General features: G+C 39.5%; 1 protein-coding gene across 7 annotated transcripts in view; it reads right to left on the bottom strand.

Annotated features, from left to right (window-relative positions):
- Positions 1-318: 318 nt before the first annotated feature.
- Positions 319-21,950, bottom strand: part of plekhg5b (pleckstrin homology domain containing, family G (with RhoGef domain) member 5b) — a 98,989-nt gene continuing 77,357 nt past the window's right edge. For 5 of the 7 annotated variants that reach the window (XM_047372504.1, XM_047372474.1, XM_047372490.1 and 2 more), the window contains 13 exons: positions 10,046-10,237; positions 8,841-9,011; positions 6,976-7,071; positions 6,624-6,824; positions 5,872-5,982; positions 5,579-5,728; positions 5,353-5,490; positions 5,139-5,258; positions 4,918-5,050; positions 4,581-4,696; positions 4,312-4,466; positions 1,717-2,715; positions 319-1,624 (listed from right to left, as the gene is read on the bottom strand). In XM_047372504.1, coding sequence (XP_047228460.1) covers positions 1,615-1,624; positions 1,717-2,715; positions 4,312-4,466; positions 4,581-4,696; positions 4,918-5,050; positions 5,139-5,258; positions 5,353-5,490; positions 5,579-5,728; positions 5,872-5,982; positions 6,624-6,824; positions 6,976-7,071; positions 8,841-9,011; positions 10,046-10,237 — 2,592 coding nt within the window. In that variant the 3' untranslated portion in view covers positions 319-1,614. Of the gene's footprint in view, positions 1,625-1,712; positions 2,716-4,311; positions 4,467-4,580; positions 4,697-4,917; positions 5,051-5,138; positions 5,259-5,352; positions 5,491-5,578; positions 5,729-5,871; positions 5,983-6,623; positions 6,825-6,975; positions 7,072-8,840; positions 9,012-10,045; positions 10,238-21,950 lie in introns of those variants that run through there. The other 2 variants (XM_047372480.1, XM_047372498.1) reach the window with 1 other exon arrangement.

The raw sequence follows: 21,950 nt of genomic DNA, 5'->3' as shown, positions 1-21,950 counted from the left end.
AGATGTGAGGACACAGCAACACATTTACAGTGCTTTAGAAGAATATTCATACCCGCTAAACTTTTTCAGACTTCATCACCTCACAACAACAAACTTCCCTGTATTTTACTGGGATCAGTTTAACATATAATGTTTTTAGCTGTAATGTGACAAATTGTGAAAAAAGTGAAAGGCGCTGTATATCTCTTCTGGTCTGTTAAAGCCTTGGGATTCCACAGAATGAGCTGAAGTTTCCGTGACAACCCGATCTTTGAGATGCATGAATTGACAAAATTTGTTCTTTTTCCATCGAACTACATGACAGTAACAGTTTAAGAATTTATTTTGTAATTTTTTTATTATTTCGTAAGACACTTTATAGTCATTCCTGAAAGAAAAGACATGATTTTGGTTCATAGTAAATTAATTCCTGACAAGACAAAAAACATTAACAAAAAACATTTACAAATCATGAAAGAAAACAATATAAACAATATCTTATATATAAAACATAGCAGGGGTAATAAATATTACACACAAACAAAAACAAAAAAACAGAATTAAACAATGTTATTTACCTATTTGGTTTGGGCCATGTTTGGAGTAAATTACGGATGTGACAAGCTTTTTTTACTCTCCTGGAGAACACTGTTCAGCTGAAGCTCTACAGAATAATCACCACAAACATTTTCTTCAACCTGCTAACATTATTAGGAAAAAGAAACACACGCTAGTGTGACTTTTCGTTGTTCTTGCGAATATGCTTAATTTCTTTTGCGTGTGTGTGCCTCAAGCTTGAAAACGTATAGTGCAGAAAAAAAACATCACCAAAACTGCTTCAGTCAACCATTTTTAGTCATTAGTTCAGCAAAAAACACAAACAGTAAACAAGAAGTAGACATTTTTTCATAAACTGAAACGTGATTGGCTTATCTGGACTGCTCTTTTTATTTATTTATTTATTTTATTTTTTCTATCAGGGCTACATAGGTCTTCCATCTTTTGGTGTGTTTGCATATTCATAGGAGATGGATATCCATTTTGCTTCAGTCAAGAATCAGAAATGCGTCATAAACATGACGTTTGAACTCTAACAATTCATTTCATGGCTGAAAATGTCACTCTTTAGTGTTGTACTAAAGGAAAACTGCAATCATTTCCTTTGATGAAGCAAATCAAGAGCAGTACAAGTGTCAGGGTTTTTTTTTCTTTGCTAACACACAACGTATTCAAGATTTGTTTTTTTCTTTCTTCAGTTCATGAGTGAGAGGAAGCGAAGAGCTCAACATCTCCTGTGTGGAGTGCAGGGACGAGGTTGTCGGACCTACGCCTGGACGTCTCTTCTCTGCAGGTTCCAACCCTCCAGTGCTACTTCTGTTGCAAAGTGCAGGCAGTTAATGTCTCTCTGCCCCTCCCTTTTGGTTTGAGGAATTCAGATACCAATGAAACATGAAAAGAATATGTGATTGCTGATGTATAAATAAAAAGAAAAAATGTCCAAAATAGTAACTGCAAGGGAGAGGGCAGTCTGACAAAGAGTGCATCCGTGTCTATAGAAAATCAGTCCATCCACACAAAACAAGCGTTAATCCTTGTCATGTCCATGCGCTGCTGGTCTGACGTTCAAAGGAGAAGTTATACTTCCCTGGAATGACAGACAAAAATATTAACCAGCATGCTCCTTCAATTCAAAATGACCTAAATCTACCAGCTGAAATTTCAAAAGTAGCAACTTACGATGCCGTCAGTGTGGAGTTAAGAACAAGAGTGGTGCGTATCCTGTAAAGCTGAGCTAGAGTCAGCTTCTTGTGCTGCTGGACTGGAGATTTCCTCTTTTTGTTTTTAGGTGAATTATTGTCTGCTGCTGTGTTGCATTTCCTATCTGAGCCGCTTGATAGAGCTGTTTCCCCATCCAGCTCATTCAGCTCGCACAGTCCGGTGGGAATCTTGCAGTTGTACATGGCCTCGGCCCTACTCAGGCTGGCTTTAAGTTTTCCAGAGGGCATGCTCACGCTCAAACAGTCTTCCGATCGGTTGAGGCCGTTCCGCCGCAGCTCCGACAGACTCTTACTGTGAGCCAGAGAGGACATGTCTATGTCCTCACAGTCCAGTTCCTGGGACTCGGAGTTGAGAGTGTGTATGTGAGTGCTGGGGCCTTCGCCATGGACCCACTGAAGAAGGTTGTCCTCAGAGCGAGATAAGGTTAGAGGGGACAACCTCTGCATGCCTTGAAGCCTGGACTGCACAGGAGGCCGCCGGCGGGGTTTGGACAACTGCACCACCGACAGCTGGGACACTGCAGAGGCATTCTCGTCCTCCTCCCCTTCTTCTTCTTCTTCCTCCTCTTCTTTCACTTCCTCAATTTTTGGCTTACCAAACTCCAGCTCCTGATCTCCCACTTCCTCTGTTTCCTCCTCTCCCTCACTTTGGACGGGCTGTAGCTGCAGCTCTCGCAGGAGGGATTCAGGAGAGAGGGTACCATAAGCGCTGTCCATGGAGAGGGAGCGACACAGAGGGTCCAGCTCCTCACTCTCCTCCTGAATAAGGCCAATGTAAACAGTGGGATGCACTTGGTGTGTGGTCTGCTGGACTTCAGACCTTTCTGACAGGAGAACGAGGTCAGGCTCTGAGTCTTTGCCTTCTTCAAAGTTTGTGCTGGAGGCAAGAGACTGTTGGCGCTCAGCCGGCTCATCAACATCCATCACAGACAGGGTCTCAGTTGAGCCATCTGATTGGCTAAAAAGACAGGACTTTGAAGATTAATAAATGCAGATGTTGGCATTTGTCAAAAAGTGTATAAAGATAAAAAAAAAAGGTGCTAAGCAGGACCTAAAATAAACACATGACATCAAGTAAATGTTAATTCAACACAATCTCTGACAAAATGCAGAAGATCTCTGTTAAATATTTTTTATACATCCCATGAAAAGTTTGTAGAGCCACCTTTAGGTTCTGTGTAAAGTAAGCCCAAATCATCAACCCTCCATCTCTGTGCTTTGATTGTTGCTGTGGGATGTTTGTGCTGATATGCCATGTTTGGTTTTAATCAAATGTGGAGCTTCTAGTCAAATATCATCAATTTCCAGTCGTTTACCAAAACACTGCAAACCACAAACCACCAAAGCCAGTTTAATATACTGCCTAAGCCAGGTGAATCTTTTAAAAAAGCCACCCCACTGATCATTGTTTGGTTGACAGTATGTTTAAACTATGTCTTAACTGTACCTAAACATCTCGGTTAAATTTGGTATATATTCAATCTAAATGTGAAAGTTTTTTGCAGTCTAAATGTAAACAAGGTTTTTGACAAAACTGACAAGCAAAAACAGGTAGAATGGACTAAGATCACAAGTTTTTGTTTGCCATCTGTCTTAATGAGCTATAAGGCCCCATACATTGATACAAAATCAATGCATAAGACAATGAACTAATGAATGTTCCAGTTCCTTGTCTGCCTTTAAGAGATTCTTTCACATTACTTCCCCTCACAGTTACTGGCTATTGCCATTCTTGACTATTGGTCAGGTGTGTTGCTTTTTGACATCTTTCAGCCCACTTCATGTTGTCAGACAGGTTCTATTTTAGTGTCTTCTTGATTCTACAGGTCTGGTAGTCATTGATGCTAGGTGTGACTAGTGAACCGTCCTCAGCTTTTGAAACAAATGCGGTTCATCAAGGTGAAAACCCGATTCCTGATTTCACACACACCCAGGCTGGTTTGGATTGGGTTTTCCATCAACAAATGAAAAATCAAGACTTAAAAACTGCTTTCTGTTTTTGCTCAGATCATCTTTGTCTTATATTAAAAAATGCTTGGTGATCTAAAACATTTCAGTGAGACACAAAAACACAGAAGAATGGGTACATTTTTCACAATGGTTTACGATTAGACACAGACTCATGCACTTTGTGTACCCTCAGTGCTGAAATCAAGTCTATTGCTCAGATATTTCTTGATATTTTTAAAATAGTCCTTTCATAAAGACAAGATTTATTTTTTACTGTTTGGCTGAGATTTGAAGGACTGCCTCCTGAGAAGTTCATGAGTATTATGTGATCAACAGAGAGCGGAGAAGCAACTATTTTTATTAAGTCTCAATATTTGAATTTTTTATAAAATGGAAGAAACTCAGTCACTCGATGCAATAGGTTGGCTTTGTTTAAATAGAAAACTTTTTACCAATTGGAATAATAGACTGAATTTGACAGCATTTTATCATAAATAGGATCGAACTGGAATGTATGCAGTTCCATGAGTTTGTCTGCATGATTTGATTGAATTGATTATGTATTTGGTTAAGCTAAGTTAAGTTAAGCGAAACACCGCAGTACCTTGAATTCTGCTCGTCCTTGTGCCGAAGGATCGGGGAGCTCGTAGTGGAGTTGCTGCTCTCATCTTCCTCTTCCTCCTCATCCTCGGCAGTAGATTTCTTCTGGATGTCCTGCTGCCGGACAACTTCCTGACTGCGGAGCTTCTGCAGCTGGTTCTAAATGGCAATAATATACAAACATTAAGAAAACAAAACAAAAAAGTTAGCTCATCATCCTATGAAGACTGGAAATCTCTCCATTGAAAATGTAAGGAGAACCATTTTGCCAACCTGGACATTGCAAACTGCATCTATCCAGCTTCGCCCCTGGGTGGCGCTGTTGGCTTGGAAAGTGTAGGCAGCCACTGCACTCTTGAACTCATTGAGGTAGATAAGGATAAAAGAACCTAACAATACAAAGAAATTCATGTCAGCACTGCAGACATAAAAAAGATGAACGAAGCATCTAATATTTTCCTCATATTTTGGCATTTTAGGCAAAACATTGTTGCAGCTCCTCCATGGCGAGGATTTCCTGCTTTCCCTGGTTCATATTTCCAGACAAAACAAGAAATCAGGATTCTAAATACTGTAACCTGGCCAGATTAATCAACAGCAGAGCACTCACCAGGATCTTTGAGCTCCTTACAGACGACATTGTGAATGAGGAGAGGCTGTCTGATAATTTTAACCTTTTCAACTCGTTTCACCGGTTTAGTAATTAGCAGCAGGTCGGTGAACAGGAAACAGTAGACTTCCATCTGTGGGGGCAAGAGTCAGAAACCAGGTGTGACTTCAAAGTGCAGACCATGTCGCGCATTTACAAGCGGTCGTGTGACTCAGTCTTACCCTGCTGTCTTTGCCCTCTTTCATCCTCAGAGCTCCCTCGAGGTGCAGCTGTCGAGTCTCCTCCGGTGACGTCCCTCTCATGGGAGACATTAGATCGAAGTGGTTGTACTCTTTGAGGATCTGAACAGGAGTAGGCCAAAAAAAAGCGTGACACAAGAGTTCACATGAAGTCTCATAACTGAAAACACTGGAGTCCCATAAATTAGTTCCTTGCCTTCTCTACTTCTTCACTGCTGCCCTCCACAGCCTCGTAGGAGTCTATGCGGGCAGAGATTGTAGCCAGCTTCTGCTGCTCCTGACGCTGTCGCATTTGCGAGTCCACGCTGTTGATGAAGCTCTCCACTGTGACCAACTAAAACACAAAAAATACAGTTGTGTTCAAATCTCACGCAGGGTGAATGAATCCCAATAGGAATCATAATGATTATTTGGATCCTCACCATGCTGTTAACGATGTCGCGGGCTGATGGCTCATCAGTCTTCTTCAGTACGCTCTTCAGCAGGAGTGGATATTTGGTCAGTCTCTGATGAGGCTTTGCTAACATGTCAGCCAGCTTCAGACGGTTACACTGCTTATGGGTCTCTGCCCACTAAACAGAAAAAAACAAAGGCAGGAAGTCAAGCACCAGAAAAAAAGAATGAAGAAAAACAAGAGAAGGATGAGTGTGTCCGGTCAGGGCGTGCTGAAGGAATCTAGAATCACCTTTCGGGCGACAGAGAGAAGAGTACTAACCGTAACGTACGTCTTGAACAGCTCATTGTCCCTGAGAAGCATGCGCATGTACTCCATGCAGCATTCCTCCTCCATGCAGTAATGGATGTATGGCTGGAACCTTGACCCAAACTGAGAACATAAAGACATGAAAGATAATGCTAATGATTTTTTAACAGATCATCACTTGTTTAGGTATAAAGAAATGTTAGATAGAAATATTTCTGGATTTAAAAAAAGGCACCTGACACATTCATGAAATTCTTATATCTCAGTGTTGATTTAAATCAGATGTCGTTAACAGTTAACAAGGCGTTGCGAGTTAGAAAATGGTTTTGAAAAATGAGCAAAGTTGTACCCCAAGCCTCAGTTCTTGGCCCAGTTCTTTTAATTTATTTGTATAATCATTATCTTTATTCTTGTCCTTATCCAGGTTTCCAGGCGCTTCAGAACGCTGATGATGTGCTTTTAATTGTAGCTGAAAAGAACAATGCATATGTTCTAAAACAGCCTCATATTATAGCAAAGCCTGAAAAGTCATGTCTCATATGTTAACCTTTCTTCTAGAGCCTGATGTTGATTGGTGGAAATGACTTAAAACTAATGATTTTTGGGAACAACTCTGAGAAGTAAAATATATTGGTGTCATTCTCGATCTTATTAATGCTTTTGGTCTGTTTTGTATTTGCATTACAAAACTTCTATAATATTCTTTTGTTGCATTTCTGCAGATAGAATACACATTTTATACAGTATAGTCTACTACAACTGACCGTCCTGAAGCCGTCGTGGAGGTGAGTGGGGTCAAGCAGGGCTCGGGCCTCCCTGGCCTTCTTCAGAACAGGCAGCATGACCTGGTTCCACAGTGAGGTGTGGAGCCGGACAATCTCCTGGATGTTGCTGAACAGCTTGGTGGGATCCACATCCGTCAGCAAGCCGCTTTCCTGCAGATTCAGCAGCCCACACTGGAACAGCTGAAGAAAATGTCATGAAAGTTTAAGACATTTTATTGTTTTTACATCCGAACAAAGAAGTCATTGGCATGTCTTCTTATACAACACGCTGTTACATAATGCGATCTTTGCATGTGTGGTGGCAGAGTTCAAAAGTTTTCTTCGCACTTACATCAGTGATGACTCTGAGTTTCTTTATGTAGGTGGCTTCTGTGTGCAGCAGTTCCCATATCGCCTCCTGCTGGTGGAATTGTCGCTTTGTCAGCGCCTACATGAAAATACAAAAAGTTTTACTGATAAGTATGACATGTGGGACCACACCTAATCCATTTCACAAGTACAGCGTTTACCAGAAGAGTCAGTTAAGGCGTTGCACACATTTCACTTGAGTTCCAATGAGTTTCATGGTAAAAGAAAAACGGAAATGAAAGCTATTTTTACTATGTCTTTTTTATTTTTAAGTATTAATTAAAGAGTGTCCTTTTTGTCTATATAATCATAAAAGTGGATTTCTAAAGATGAAAAACTCAGATAATCCTGCCACTTAATTTGTGGCAACTTAGGTCTGAAAACAGCTCAGTGACCATATTAGATATGCATAGAAACTTTGTATCAACATAATATCCCACATTGGAATTATCCAGCCGCCTCATTTTTATCTCCAGCCAGCATCAATTTCAAATCGTGCTGCCTTGCATGTAGGTAGTAGGACGTCATTGCTCATTTCCTCTTGCTTTTTATGCTTATTAGGTAAAAAGCAATTTTCTTAATTTCAATTAAAGAAAGTATGAGCGAATACCAAGCTTAAAGTACAATTCTAAATAATAAAAAAATCCAAACTAAGTGGAAATGTCAAATTCCCACTGATTGTTGATGGCTTACTATCAACAAAGATCCATTTTGGCCTTTACAAACAAAACCTGCTAAAATTGATCAAATACAGCCCATATACTGTCAGCTATGGCTCCTATTCTTTAACCACAACACACTGAATCAAAAACAAATGAAGTCACAGTGAGACACTGAGGTTCAACCAACCTAAAAATGACATTCTGTACAAATTATGTGAAGATTCTACGACATTCTACTACATTATTTTAAAATTTTCTGTGCTAATAAATAAATTAAGACTTTCTCATTTTGTCTGTTTGACCAATGTTGGCAAGCAGAATTCCTCGAAGATATTTATAATGGAGGCACACCCGGGTAAAGAGTGGAGTGCTTAATTTTACCCCCTAAAATAAACAGCTGGTCCCCAGTTTTAGGCCCTATCCAACATAGACGCCATCAATTCAGAAAACATGCATTTAGCATGTGCACATGGAAACACAGAAGCGGCGTTTTAAAATCATTCCACTTGCTTTGAAAAATGTTTGTTTTCCCAAAATGCCGGATCTGTGTAAACGCAATGCCTAATTGACAAAATACCTTGGCAGATACACGTGAGCTCGTCTCAGTGTGGACAAGGCCTTAGCTCATCATGGAACAGTATGTGAAAGGGACAGGAGAGGAAAAAAAGGTAAAGGAGATATTCCGTTGAGGCATGAGGATATTTTGTCGTAGTATGTCTCGTAGTCCAAACAATCTCTTTAAGCTTAAAATAAATCTCAAATTTGCAGGTAATGTTATTTTTGTTATTTTTCTGCATCTTCAATCAGCGGCAGTATAACTCGATTTTCACTGGGAATTTTGTGTTACCATTCGGAGCAACCCTGAAGCTTACATAAGCAACCTTCAGCAGTAAATGTCCTATTTTAGAGAAAATATAATCTGATTAGTCGTGTACACATTAACAGGTGAAAGCAAATGGCAGCGTGAGATGGATTTCCAAAGGCATTTACAGCTTTATTACAGGAATACAGGTAAGAGGGGAAAAGACAAGGATGGATGATAAGGAGCATACCAGGAATAAGAACATCAGCAAGTTTTGGTTAAAACACATGATGGAAAATGTTACACAGTGGGAATGTATGAACATATTTGGGAGCAACTGTAAAGAAAATAAGCACACTTGAGGTGTAAAATAAGTATGTGTACCTTCGAATCGTCCAGCAACGTCTGCCAGCTGTCCTCCATGACCAGATTGGCCTCCTCCTCTTCCTCCTCCCAAGAGTCGTGGTGGAAGGAGAGCTGCTGCGGCACCTTGGGGAGCCCAAATAATGAGTAGGAGTGGAGTTTGCTCTGGAGCTGCTCAAGACGGTCCAACTCCTGTAACAGGATCAGTGCAAGATGGCATGCTGAATTAGATGTTTTCCCAAGTTTGAGTTGTTTTTTCACTATATTTAAAATATAGCTAAAGAAGAGCCACTACATGGCTAGCCTTGATATTTAAATCCAACTGTAGCCACTGCTCAGCTCTTTGTTCAAGCTGGCAGGCTTTACATAGTTATGAAAATGAGCTCTGTGCATTGAGACCACTTTAACAATAGGCCACAGTGGAGTGGGGGTGAAGGCTACAGTTGGGCAAAAACCAACTGGTGCCTCTGAGAAACTCTCTAATTATAGAAGAGTAGGCAGCAGATTTAGAGAGAATGTGATTAGATCTGAGCCTATTTGTCTAGTATTGGGACAGCGTGACTGACGGGTGTTTAACCCTGGAGCATGGAGGACAACATAGGTCCCGGTTCTGGTCCTGAGAGAGTTAAAGAGGGCAAATCAGCTGAATCAGATGAATCTGGAACTGACAAATGACTGACAGACAGTGTCTCTGTATGAACGACATCTGCAGATGTCGTTCGTACAGAGACCTAAGAGTTGGGTCGGACATTGATTAGCACAATGTTCTTGATTTGAATCAAAGCAGATTATAAATGTAGAGAAAACAAGAGGTAACAGGTCTCATAAACCAATTGGCTTTAGGTCAGGATTTCTGCTGAAGGATCTAATCTAAATCTTGAAATATGATTTTGGAGTTACAATGCTTTTTAAACCTAAGAATGCCTTGGAAAACAATTAGTAAGCAAAGGCTTTTCCCTCCACCTACTCTTTTCCACAGCAGCTGGGAGGGAAGTAAGTAAGCCAACAAGTCAGGAGGCTCTGAAGGAAAATGATTTCACCAGAGCTGGCGGGATGTGGCCTTCTGACCTCCACCCACTGCAGCCAGCTACTGTTTTGTTTGCTTCTGAATGCTTTCCTAATGTGAGACACCTCTAGGAAGCAGACATGTTCCCCACAGCGTTTAACAACTCAGTTCAGCACCTTCTCTTTTTTTTTTTTTTTTTACACGCTCATTTCTGCATTACCTTGCCAAAGGGCCCTGCTCCGGCATTGGAGCCAAACAGGCCACTGAAGCGGCTGGCGGCACGATTCTTCCAGCTGTCTGGCCCTGCCCCAACAGCGGGCAGAGAGCCACCCAGCTGTCCCAGAGCCTCCGGGGTCGGAATGTTAGTCTCCCCCAGGAACTCCGTCATGTTCTTCCTCCGTCGTGCCTGACCCTAAGAGGCACACGGACCACAGATAAAACTTCAATGATGTAACAAGCAGAAAATGAAACAGATTTCTTTTCAGGACTTGTGTCATTGCAAGAGAAAACAAAAGTTTCCAGTCAGGCAGTTGGAAAGAGACAATGATGGAATCAGAGAAATATACAAAGACAGGATAAGCAGGAAATCAGAGAGGGGAATTTCAGGGTGAAGGATGACATCAACTGGATCGTGAAAGCCATCCTCATGGTCGGACACAAACAGGAGAGGGAAGAACTGCTACTTCCTCACAGCCAACGCTCGTGACATCACAAGGAGCAGGCGGGAGGTTGTTCCATAGAAACAGACGGTCTGAGTCTGGCCATTGTTCCCCCGTCCATTGTTACCCTGTCAGCAGGCCCTGTCACACAGCCCGCTCAGGCAATCTCTGGCCACTTTACGAGCCGCAGAAAAGCAAATAAACAGGGTCCACCTCAGTATCGAAGGAAGCAGTTGTTTTTGTCGTTGGAGTGTCAGTGCTGAGGAATCTGCTGTTGCTGGATGTGTGTGTGTGTGTGTGTGTGTGTAGGTGTTTGTGAGCAGCAGGGGGGGAGTCGATGACCCTCACCTCATCAAACAAGCCATGGGGAAATTTTACATTCCAGGACACTGACATCGTTGCTGAAACCGGCCGGCTCTTCCGACAAAATTCTTTAACTGCTCACCCCCCCTCAACTAAACACAAACGAGCAAACACACACTATACAGTCATAACAACCCCCCCTCCCCTACACACACATACACCCACAGAGGTATATGCTTGCTTTCAGCATCTCAGCCAGAGGCACAATTAGGAATTTTATTTTTAAATTACTGTTGCACATCTGCAGTTAAAGATGACTTGGAAAAGCTGCAAACTAAGAATTAAGATGCAGATGAAAACAAAAACTAAAATTTGAGAAGCTGCAACTACAAGATTTTTGTTTTATTTTATCCTTTTTTTAACCCACCAAATCCAAAGTTTCCTGTTTATCGGAGTTGTGACCTGAAGATTCAACTTTTCTTTAAGCCTATAATAAATTTGACAATTTCATATAACCAATATTGAAAATACTTTTGATGTATAAGCATTGACTCTGAAAGAAAATAGAGGAACTACAAGATTATCCCAATTCAAGCATCAAAGCATATGTCCCCGACTTTTACATGATTTAACTAAACTCAATACAAAGTGCAACAAATGTGCAGATTGGTGATGCATTTACTGAGTAAAAAAAGCAGGTGTTTTCAGCATGGACTGGTGATTTATTAGACTTTACCCTGATTTATTGTGATAATTATTATTATAAAATTCATCCTAGCGTTTTAGTAATACATCTTTCACTCCATACAGCCAGAGCCACACACATATAAAAACGGCTCTAAAAATAAAGCTTGTGCATTATCACAAAGGCTATCTATATTACATTAAGTAGTGTAACTTCATCACTAGAATCAGACTGAGAATCAGGTTTGTGCACACAAACAAGGAATTTGACTTCAGTTCCACTTTGCTCTCAATAAAGACATCTTAAATATAAAAATATAAAAATGGAAAATATATTTTTTTGTAAATATGTTTATATACAGGGTTTTTGCAAAAGAGGAAGTCAAACTTTAATTAGTGAAAATGAAATCAAGTAAAATAGTCACTAGACAGCACATAATACTTGCATTCAATCATAATTTCAAATATACTGATATTCTGTGAACTATATTTTTGATGTTTAAACAGCAAAAGTAAGTATCTCAACTATATTGTAAGTTTTTGGGCTTTGCATACATCCTTGATTACAGTTTATCATTATTGCAATGAGTCACAACTCTCATGATACTTTTGCTTTTTCTCAATAACAACAACACAATAATTTCCCATTTCTTAGTTTTCTGTTTTAATGCATTTCACAAATCAGAATAAATAAATAAAAATCTCACTTTGAGTTAGTATTTAGTTTGCCACAGATGATTAGAGATGCACCAAAATAATTGTCTGGTCACTAGAATCGGTTGATTTTCAGCTGGACTGTCCTGACTGGTGACCAATCAGTCAGAAGTGTGAAAATCTGATCTTTTTTTGATTTTTTTGATCAACGCATTAACCAGGCTACGGCAACGGCAACCTCCATGGTGTGGATACTGTTACTGAAAGACCAAGACTTGAAGCTATTTCCAGTAAAATTAAGGGGTTTAAATTGAAGTATAAAAAAAGACATAAGGAGCTATTTTGAATGCTGCTATCTATCTTCTTATATTATTCTGAAAGAGAAATTAGAACAGACAGAATATGGGCAAGCAAGTTTAAAATTTTACAGAAACTAGAGATAATAAAGGAAAGATTGGTCAATATCAGTCACTGGTGGATTGATCGCACAAGTGTTTGGTACATGCTTGAATCAAAGAGAAAGTAAATGTGAGTGTGGGATTTTTTTGGATTACGAAACAACCTTATATTCCTTTATCTCAGACAAAAGATTTCTAAAGATGATTAACAATGTAACTAGTAACAGACGCACTGTCTGAGAAACGAGTGTGTTGAAAACAGGAAAGTTTGCATCTTTTTCTGTGAAAAGGAAACTAACATTGAGCCATTTGGGGTTTAGGTGGAAGAGGACACAGGTGTTAGGAAGTCCACATGGCGAGAAAGAAAAAATCTGGACTTATTTCCCAGTGAGAGCATACCACTTAAACCCTCACTTAGTACAGAACCACCACTTCCTCCAAACATTCACGAACACAACAGATTTTCTTCATAAGCACTTTTAACAGAACAGAAGGTTTCCACGGATTAAACATGGGCTGGAAGTTTTGATTAAACAGAGGATAAAAGTTATCAACAGTTTCCCACCATAGTAATAGAGCTTACCATTGAAGCCAAAGGCATGTCAAAAGTAACAAAAACCATCCTAATCCTTCAACGGAGCTCATGGATTGCAGCCCATCCTTACGCCAGCTGTTGCTCTCACTCAACTTCTCGTCTCCTCCTTTTCCACTTCTACTGATGGGGCTTGTGTACATCCACGCCACCCCTTCACCCCGACACTTCTTATGAAGATGACTGACCACTCCAATACTGCCCTATTATTTTCCTAAAGACGCTTGAACATGGCTCGATCATGAAACGACCCGTTCCAGCTGACAAGGTCCAGACTACTTCCCCTCTCTGATTAATCTGCGTCCTGTCCAGTTGTCCTAACGGTCAAATATTGGATCTTCTCAGTGATGCGTCCAGCCTGCTTACATTTCACATGAACACTGGCCTGAAGTCATAGAAACCAGGAGGATCCTGTCTCATTGTGCTGGCCAGGAAAAAGGAGGCTCCAGAGGAGGCTGATCTAAATATCTGGAGGTGGAGTCAGAGTGTGACAGCTTGCAGGGAGCTCCCCTGTTCAAACAGCCGTCCTAAAACTTCTGATGGTGACAAGTGCTCTGTTTGGCACTTTCATCAAGCAAACACTGCTCGCTTCTTGCAAAACAAACCTGTTTCCATTTTTCAAGATGAGTATTTCCTCACAAGGAACAGGCTTAATAAAATCCCAAGACACTTACAGGGGTGAGCATGTCATCTTTTATGACATGTCTACCCCGAGGCACAACATTCTTTGTTCTCTGCGGTGCCTGTTTTTCTTAGAGACCTTTGAACAATGTCACGCTAGATGGCAAAAATAAGAAAGAAAATTCCAAAGTACTGGCCCAAAGGGAAATCCCTTTTGTTTACTTGTTTCAGCACATTTAATCAGCAGCCAAAGCACAACAGATAAGCACAATGAGCTCCCACCTCTTCTATCAGCAGCAGAAAAGCTTGAAAGCCTTGCCTTCCAGACCTGAGAAGAGATTAACAGTATACCTCAAATATAGACAGACATATTCTTTAATTTATTAAAGATATTACTTCAGGTCAGCATGCTGTCAAATAGCCCTCTTGAACTAACATTAAGCTGCTGTATTGATGCCTGCCTGACTAAATATCCTGTGTTAACCTGTCAGTCAGAGCACAGGGCAGCAAAATCTTCACGTTTTCTTCATTTAAGTCCAGTGGTTGTCAAACCACCATAGACATTTTAATGCAATAGTGCCACAGGACATGTGTTACATTTTTACTCAGAAACCTAGCAGAAAGATTCCCTGGAGTCGGAATTCCGAGTGGAAAAGCTGGCAGATTCTTATCAACCTTAATCACAAAATCCAATATGGCCCCCATGCATAAAAAAAACTTGATAACTGCAGACAAATACTTTCCTTTGCATTGTTTGGAAGATTTATCCTATTAAGTCTTTAACACAGTTTTATAGATTCTTATTTTGTGAACATATTATAGAGTTTGAAAGCACAACATGTAGAAGTTAACATCATAATTAGCTTTCATTGCTAATAGTTGTAAGAACCACCTAAATGAATGTTAAGGTTTCCAAATAACACTTGTACTGGCAACCATTTTAAAACTGTACTTTACCTTGACCGTTTGTTGTTATAAAAGGAAATAAATACATATGCATTGGCACTGCATGATTGGTTATCGGATGCAATGTAGTTATGTATTTAATTTACAATCAGGAACTGAAATTTAAAAGTTTCAGGTTAGCTATGTTAACAGAAAGGTCCCCAGAAATCAGATTTGTGAGTGGGAAATTTGTTTTTCTCACCAACAAACCTCAAAACCCTACATGGCTGCCTCACATATGATAACTCTACTTAAACAACATTATCAAGAATCAATTAAGAATCATTTATTGTCCTAAAGTGTTCACACATAATGAAATATCAGTATTTAAACATAAATAGATGTACATTGTAATTAGCTTGTATTGCTAACAGTAGTTACCCTGGTCTGTTAAACTGTAGCTTAACAGGATTTTTTATTTGATTGTGTTTTTCATAAAGACAAAAAATTTGTATCCATTGATGCTGCATGTTTAGTTAAGAGACACTGTTTATTTGTTCATACCTTTTGTATCCAAAGTTCAAAATGTCTCAATCCCAATAAAAAAAAAAAGTCAGAACTACCAGGATTTCCTGGTTTTAATTATAATTATGCCAAGTTTTCATTCGGGTACCACGAAAAGATGTCCAGGTATCACTAGTACTGTTTGAGAACCATGGTTGTAGTGTGTTGGTTAATAATATCAGGCTGAGTTTAAAGCCTTATCTTATCTGTTTGTGTCATTAACCATGGCCTGAAAACAGAAAAAAATCTTTAAAAAGAGATCAGATTGTATTAAAATAGGGGTTAAAAGAAACCCGCTACAACCTCCATCTACAACCTTTAGCTCTTCTTTTACTCTCCTGCTGTGACTCCACTGAGCCTGCTCCCCTTTTTGCCTTCATGGCAGTCAACTGATAAAAGTTTGCTTTGATCATGGGGGTGTGATTAACGATCGGAAAACAGTGTGACACTGACTTTCCTGAGAACTCGAACCTACATCAACCTGGCCAAATACAAATCAAATGCATACACCCTGAGTGGGGAACCAGGAAACAAGATATGTACAGGACAATCAGACCAGCACAAACGGCACATTTAAAGCTCACAACAAAAGAAAACCTAAACTAAAACTGAAGTGTTTTTGTCTTATTCTTCCCCTCATATTGCTTAGACAGGAGTATAGATTGATTAAATTGGTTGTGGGTCAATTCAGCATTGCAATTTTATTTCTTTCTTGTTACATTTATGAAGCCAGTGGTCATCAGTTTTGTTTTCTTTGTAGTGAATGGGTTCCATGAATTATTAATATGATAAATAGCTGTAAAAGTTCTAAAAATTCATATATAAATACAGTTAAAAACATATTTAAGAAGACTATGTTTTACCCCTTATTTTCACTGATAGTTATTTTGATCAACATTTGGACTAGTCGAAGCTCAGGTGATGAACCCTGATCAAAATAAAATTCCCAATCCCTTTCTGGTAGATATTATTCGGCAGAGACACTGGACCATATTTCCATACAGCAAACTATGAGTAGATCAAAGAAAATGATTTTAAATCATCTTCTATTAAAATGGGTACAAATGACAGCATGTTTGGTAGAAAATGTCCGGAATACTAGAACAATTGCAAACGGGTTCTTTTCATAATGAAAACACTTGGGTATGAATCCACTAAAACAGCAACGATATGAAAGGGGTGAAAATGACCTGCATCCCTGCAAGTCTCTCACCTGAGTGTCATTTGTCGGTTGCTTTCGGTCAGGAGGCGGCGACTCTGGGATCTCTGGGTCCAGCTGCAGCGGGTCCCAGCTGTGCCAGGATGTCAGACGACCAAAACGAACCATTTTCCACCGAACCAAAAAATACGGAAAATCCCACCAATTCCGACTTTTGAATTTATTTATATGTTCTGAGTGAGCAAAAGATAATCAAGGCAGCGCCACAAGAAAAACCCATGTATCCAGGATAGTACATAGAGAGGAGAGCTCTGTGAGGCATTGCTGCCTCTTCCCTTGTGTGACTACTGGCCTGCCTGAGTCTGCAGATAAGGCGTGCTGCAGGTCAACGGTCACATAAATAACAATTATAAAAGGTGTGTTTGAGCCTTGCACTAACCTCCATGTTCAGGCATCAGGGGAAAGTCTTTATCTTCCAGGCTCTTTCCCCTCCACACACACACACACACTCCCAACTTGAGTCCTCTCAAGGTTCTCCCACACCATATGGAGAAAATACAGCTGTCTGCTAACACCTAATATAAATGTAAGGTGTTAGCAGACTAAGGTAGTTTCATGCTTTTCCCCATTATTAGCGTAATGAAACAGCAAGCTACCAAGCATAAGTCATTAACCTGCTCTCTTGCAAAACGTGACTGGACAAACTGGATTCTGAAAGCAGAAACAAGTGAATGAAAATCAGTCTTAGATCCAAAAGGCAGATGACGGTAGAGTGATTCACAATGTTTTAACAGCTGAACGAATTAAAATCCATTATTTATAAGAAAGTAATGATTACAAATGATAATCTGTGTCTGGATCTGACGAAGAACAGTTTAACACCAAAAACATGCTTCGTTTAATGCTAATAAAGCAGAGCTCACATCAGGGGTGACATTTTTACATCTTTCACTGATGTTTAGCAAGTCTAGCAGTGCTACAGTGCAGTAAAACAATACCTGCCCATTACAGATTTATTCTGTTTTTGCTTTTTTGTTACACTTAAATGTTTCAGATTGGACAGATTCTATCAAACAAAGATAGTTTAGGTTACCTCAAAAAGCAGTTTTCAAATGATGATGAAAAAATCTTTCCTGGGCAAATTGGCCGCATGTGAAAAAGTATTTATTCCCTACACCTAATAACTGGTTATGCCATCCATGAAGACTTGAAGACAGCAACTGCTATCAAGCATTTGTTATAACGGGCACCCTGTTATAATGGCGCCCTACATTTAATATTAGTCTTATTTATTTACCCTTAATTTAACAATCACTACCTGCAGAAGGAGAATGTTTAACCTCAACATCTTACATCTCCTACAGGCTTATCTAAAAAATTTGAATATCAATAGAAAAGTTGATATATCCTATTTCTTCAGCCACAAAGTGAAACTAATATATGATATTGACTCATTACACAAAATGATATAGTTAGGTGTTTGTGTCAGTTAATGTTAATGATTATGGCTTATAGCTAATGAAAACCCTGAGCCAATTATACACCAAATGAGGTTATTGGTAAAGAAGCTCACTATCTACAGATTGTGGTTTTCAAACATAATAGCAGAAAATTGGGTAGAAGGAAAAAGTGTGGTAGAAAAATGTGCGAAAAAAACCAGGGATAACCAAAGCTAACATTTCAATAATATTCTAGTAATTACTATGCAATTACTTATGCAACTGTATACCCACTCTGAGAGGAATCCCTTGTGTTTCAGTAAAGATCTACATGTCAAGTGCATCAATGTAAAGTGCATGGCAGAGAACTAAACGTGTCAGACAAACTCAGGTCAGTGTATGGGCTCAATTCTGTTACAAGGTTACGGTATGATTCAAACTCCCTCACTGCTAAAGCAAAATTGTCTTTAAAATGACAAAACAATAGTGTATCATCTGTTTGTTTCATTATAGATTTACAGCCCTGAAGGCTTTTAGGCGATTCTGTCAAAGCTGACAGATTTCCACAGAACAGTCATTTAAAGGAACCTGTCATGTGTGTTAGACAGGAAACTCACCCAGACCTGAGGCAGAAACGTATCAGATTCTTGTAGTATAAGGAGGCCACAATTCATTATTAATCTTTATTAACAGTCACCTAAGTGATTTTTTTCTACCTCTAAAATAAAAAAAATGTGGACAAATAAAGAGGTTTTTCAGGCACAAGACATGTCTTATTAACAATATTAATCTGAGAAGTTTCCTTGTCTAACATAATAGAAACATTCTTTCTTCAACTTAGTCATGGGAGAAAGAAAGCTTTATGACTCTTAGTATAGTCATTCATACTAAACATCTGATATTCCATATGATTTGAGAGACAAAGTAGCAGCCAGGTTCTGACTGTTTGCTGCTTTGGAGTCTACAGGTTTGTTGAAACATAATGCCAAGGGGGGAAAATACAATGAGAAAACGATTGAACACGTTTGACTTGTTTGGAAGGGTTGGCTAGAGAAAGCCCATATTCTCCAACAAGAATATAGCCTAATGACTTAAGTTTGCAAAGCTGTTTTTTAATCAACCACAAGATTCTTGGAAGAACATACATTGAACAAAGGAGATCAAAGTAGCCCATAATGAAGAGTGCCATTTTTGACCTAAGACACATTAAGCAATGAGTTGAGTATTTGGGCTGGTTTCCCAGCAACAGGAACCTTTCTGTACATCAACAAAACCATCCGATGAGCAGCCAAAGCTAAGCCAGAACTGATGTAAATCTACAACATTGGTTGAAGAAGCAAAGAACTGAGGGGTTGCAATGGCCCAGTCAGAGTCCAAACCTGAACCACATTGAATTAATATAATTGAAATGATGCACCAGGACCTTAAGAGAGAAATAAAGGCCTGGAAACCTCAATGAACTGAAGCAATGTTGAAAACAAGAGTGGGACAATATTTCTTCACTGTGAGTGAGACACTGATAGAGTCATAGAGAAACAAATACTGGTTATACAAGCTAAAGAATCATGGGGTTTATTTTTGTCAATGACTATACTGACTGTCTGGACTGACCTGACAGGAATTTAGTTCCTACTGATCGAAACTACACAGAAGTTCTTCAGGGGGTTCAACTGGTACTAAAATAGTATTGAGGAGATAAAGAGCCTGCAATACTTAGCCTTGTGTGAGGGGAAAGTGATTTATTATAGGTCTGAACCTTGACACACACATGGAAGATCCATTAAATGACAGATCCGCTCCTGGGAAAGCTGAAAGCCTCCAACTGAACCCGTAATGTGAGCCTAAGCACTGTGATTTGCATCTCTGGATCAAATAATGTCACTGTGGGTTCGCAGACACCACCCTGCCAGATTCCTGATTCACATGGCAAACTGAGTCAAAAGCCACTTATGTTTTTGCAAACTGCTCCATAGCAACTGATAGTTTTATGACCCATCCAACTGACAGAGAGCAAGGATCAATGTACTGCACACACTTCTAGACTATCCCTGGGTTCTAGACGCCTCAGCTATAAATGACAACTAAAAAACGTTCTCAGTTTCAGTTTGTTGACACAAGGAAGATAAAGGAACAGCACCTTCCATAATAACTGGCATCACTGATAAATGTGTAAAACACCTTATATTTATTAATGTAGGAGTAGCATAATGTAACACTGAACCGTTTTCAAAAAATCCAACCTGTTATTAGGGTTAATGATTTCACGTTAACAGATGTGTCGCATCTCCTGCTCTATGTCTGCAGATGTGGGTCTCTACTTCTCAGCTTGGCAAAGCTATGCATAGCCATAGCCAGTCACATTAACCTTTTGCCTAATGAATGTGGTGGACATCAGTATAAATTTCTGTTAGGTCTTTACTGTAACCTCAGATTGCAGAGAGTGAGCTGTAAAGTTCAAATTGGAATTCATTTAATGTGTAGATTAAGAATGATCTGCTACAGCACAGACAGTATAAAAGGACGGATTATTTAACAATGGAGGAACAAAGGGTCGGCAGCATATTGTGGGTCGATCAGCAGTATAGGGATGTATCTTTGACTAATCGGAAGACTTGGTTCAGAAATATAACCCTGTTATAAAATAATCTGGATCAACAGAGCTCTCAGCAGTCAATGACAGCATTGACAGAGCCTATAACTGTAACATCCATGCAATAAAAAAAAAAACAAATGGGGATTTGAAACAAAAGAGTGCCAGATCTAAAACCCGGCACAAGTTGGAGAGTTCCTGCTAAAGAAAAGCCTTTAAGGATGTTTTTAGGGAGAGAAGAGGAAAAACTACATGAAAGTACAAAATTTTATCTGCATGCAAATGTTAGATTTACTGTTTGATTCTTGCTTGCTGATCAGAATAACCAGGAAATTGAACGAACAGCGGCCCCTGCTGGCCTGAAGAGTAAAAACGACTAAGAGAATAGAGTTTGTTGAGCTTTTCCTGCTCCACTGATCATTGGTGGAGCCGTTTGTTTATCGTCATGATTGAAGCACTCCTTTCTTGAAAGGAGCTTTTATTTTAATTTAATTAAAACCTGAATGTAATTTGTGTAAGGTGTAACTAAACTTAGTGAGGAATGTGTAAATACATATAGGCAAATGTCACACAAATATTTTTTTAAGAAAATGAATTAAAAAAGGAATTAAATGTTGAAATGTCACTGGATAAGATCTAATAACTTGTGTGTGGAGTACTCTTTAAGGCATGGATGGGTGTGTCCATGGCACAGGTGGGTTGTACTTTCAGGGCAGAAGGTTTAAAATATTTAAATCATTGCATTTTATGGAAAAAGTTTTACTTTACGTAATTATATTTATCACACACACTAACCGGCCACTTTATTAGGTATATCTCTTCCACTCATTATTACCAGAAATGGTGAATCAGATGGCGATAACTCAATGCATTTAGGCACCTTGATAAGGTAATGTGATGCTTAAGTTCAAAGCATCACAATGGGGAAGAAGAGGAATGACTTTGAATATAACATGGTTGATGGTGCCAGATGGGCTGGCCTGAGTATTTCAGAAAGCCCTGTATTTCTAGGACTTTTATGCACAATCATGTTTCCGGTTTGCATATTATAGTCCAAAACAAATCCTGTCAGGGGCAGTTGTGTGGGCGCCGAGGTCAAGGTCAGTGTAGAATAGACAGACTGGTTCTGGATGATAGAAATGCAACAGCAGCTCAAACAACCGTTTGCTGCAACCGAGGTATGCAGACTACCACCACTCAAAGGGCAACAGGTCGAAGCCTAAAGCATATGGGCTACAGCAGCAGATGACCACATAGGGTGCCAGACCTATCTGCTAAAAACAGGAAACTGAGGACAACATTCACACAGATTAAACAGTAAAATATTGGAAACATATTGTCTAGTCTGATGAATCTTCGTTTCAGCTGCGACATTCAGAATTAGAATGAGAATATGACATAAATAAAGTATAGATCTATCATGTCTTCTAACGTTTCAGGCTGGTGGTGGTGGTATAATAGTGTGGAAGATATTTTCTCAGCAGACATTGAGTCACTTAGTACAAACTGCACCTTGTTAGAACTCTATAGCCTACCCAAGTATTGTTGCTGACCATCTCTTAATGACCACAGTGTAG

This window comes from Girardinichthys multiradiatus, chromosome 1 (assembly GCF_021462225.1).
Source record: "Girardinichthys multiradiatus isolate DD_20200921_A chromosome 1, DD_fGirMul_XY1, whole genome shotgun sequence".
Taxonomy (NCBI): Eukaryota; Metazoa; Chordata; class Actinopteri; order Cyprinodontiformes; family Goodeidae; genus Girardinichthys; species Girardinichthys multiradiatus.
Note: the sequence above shows the minus strand (reverse complement) of the source record. Positions and strands in the feature narration are given on the sequence as shown.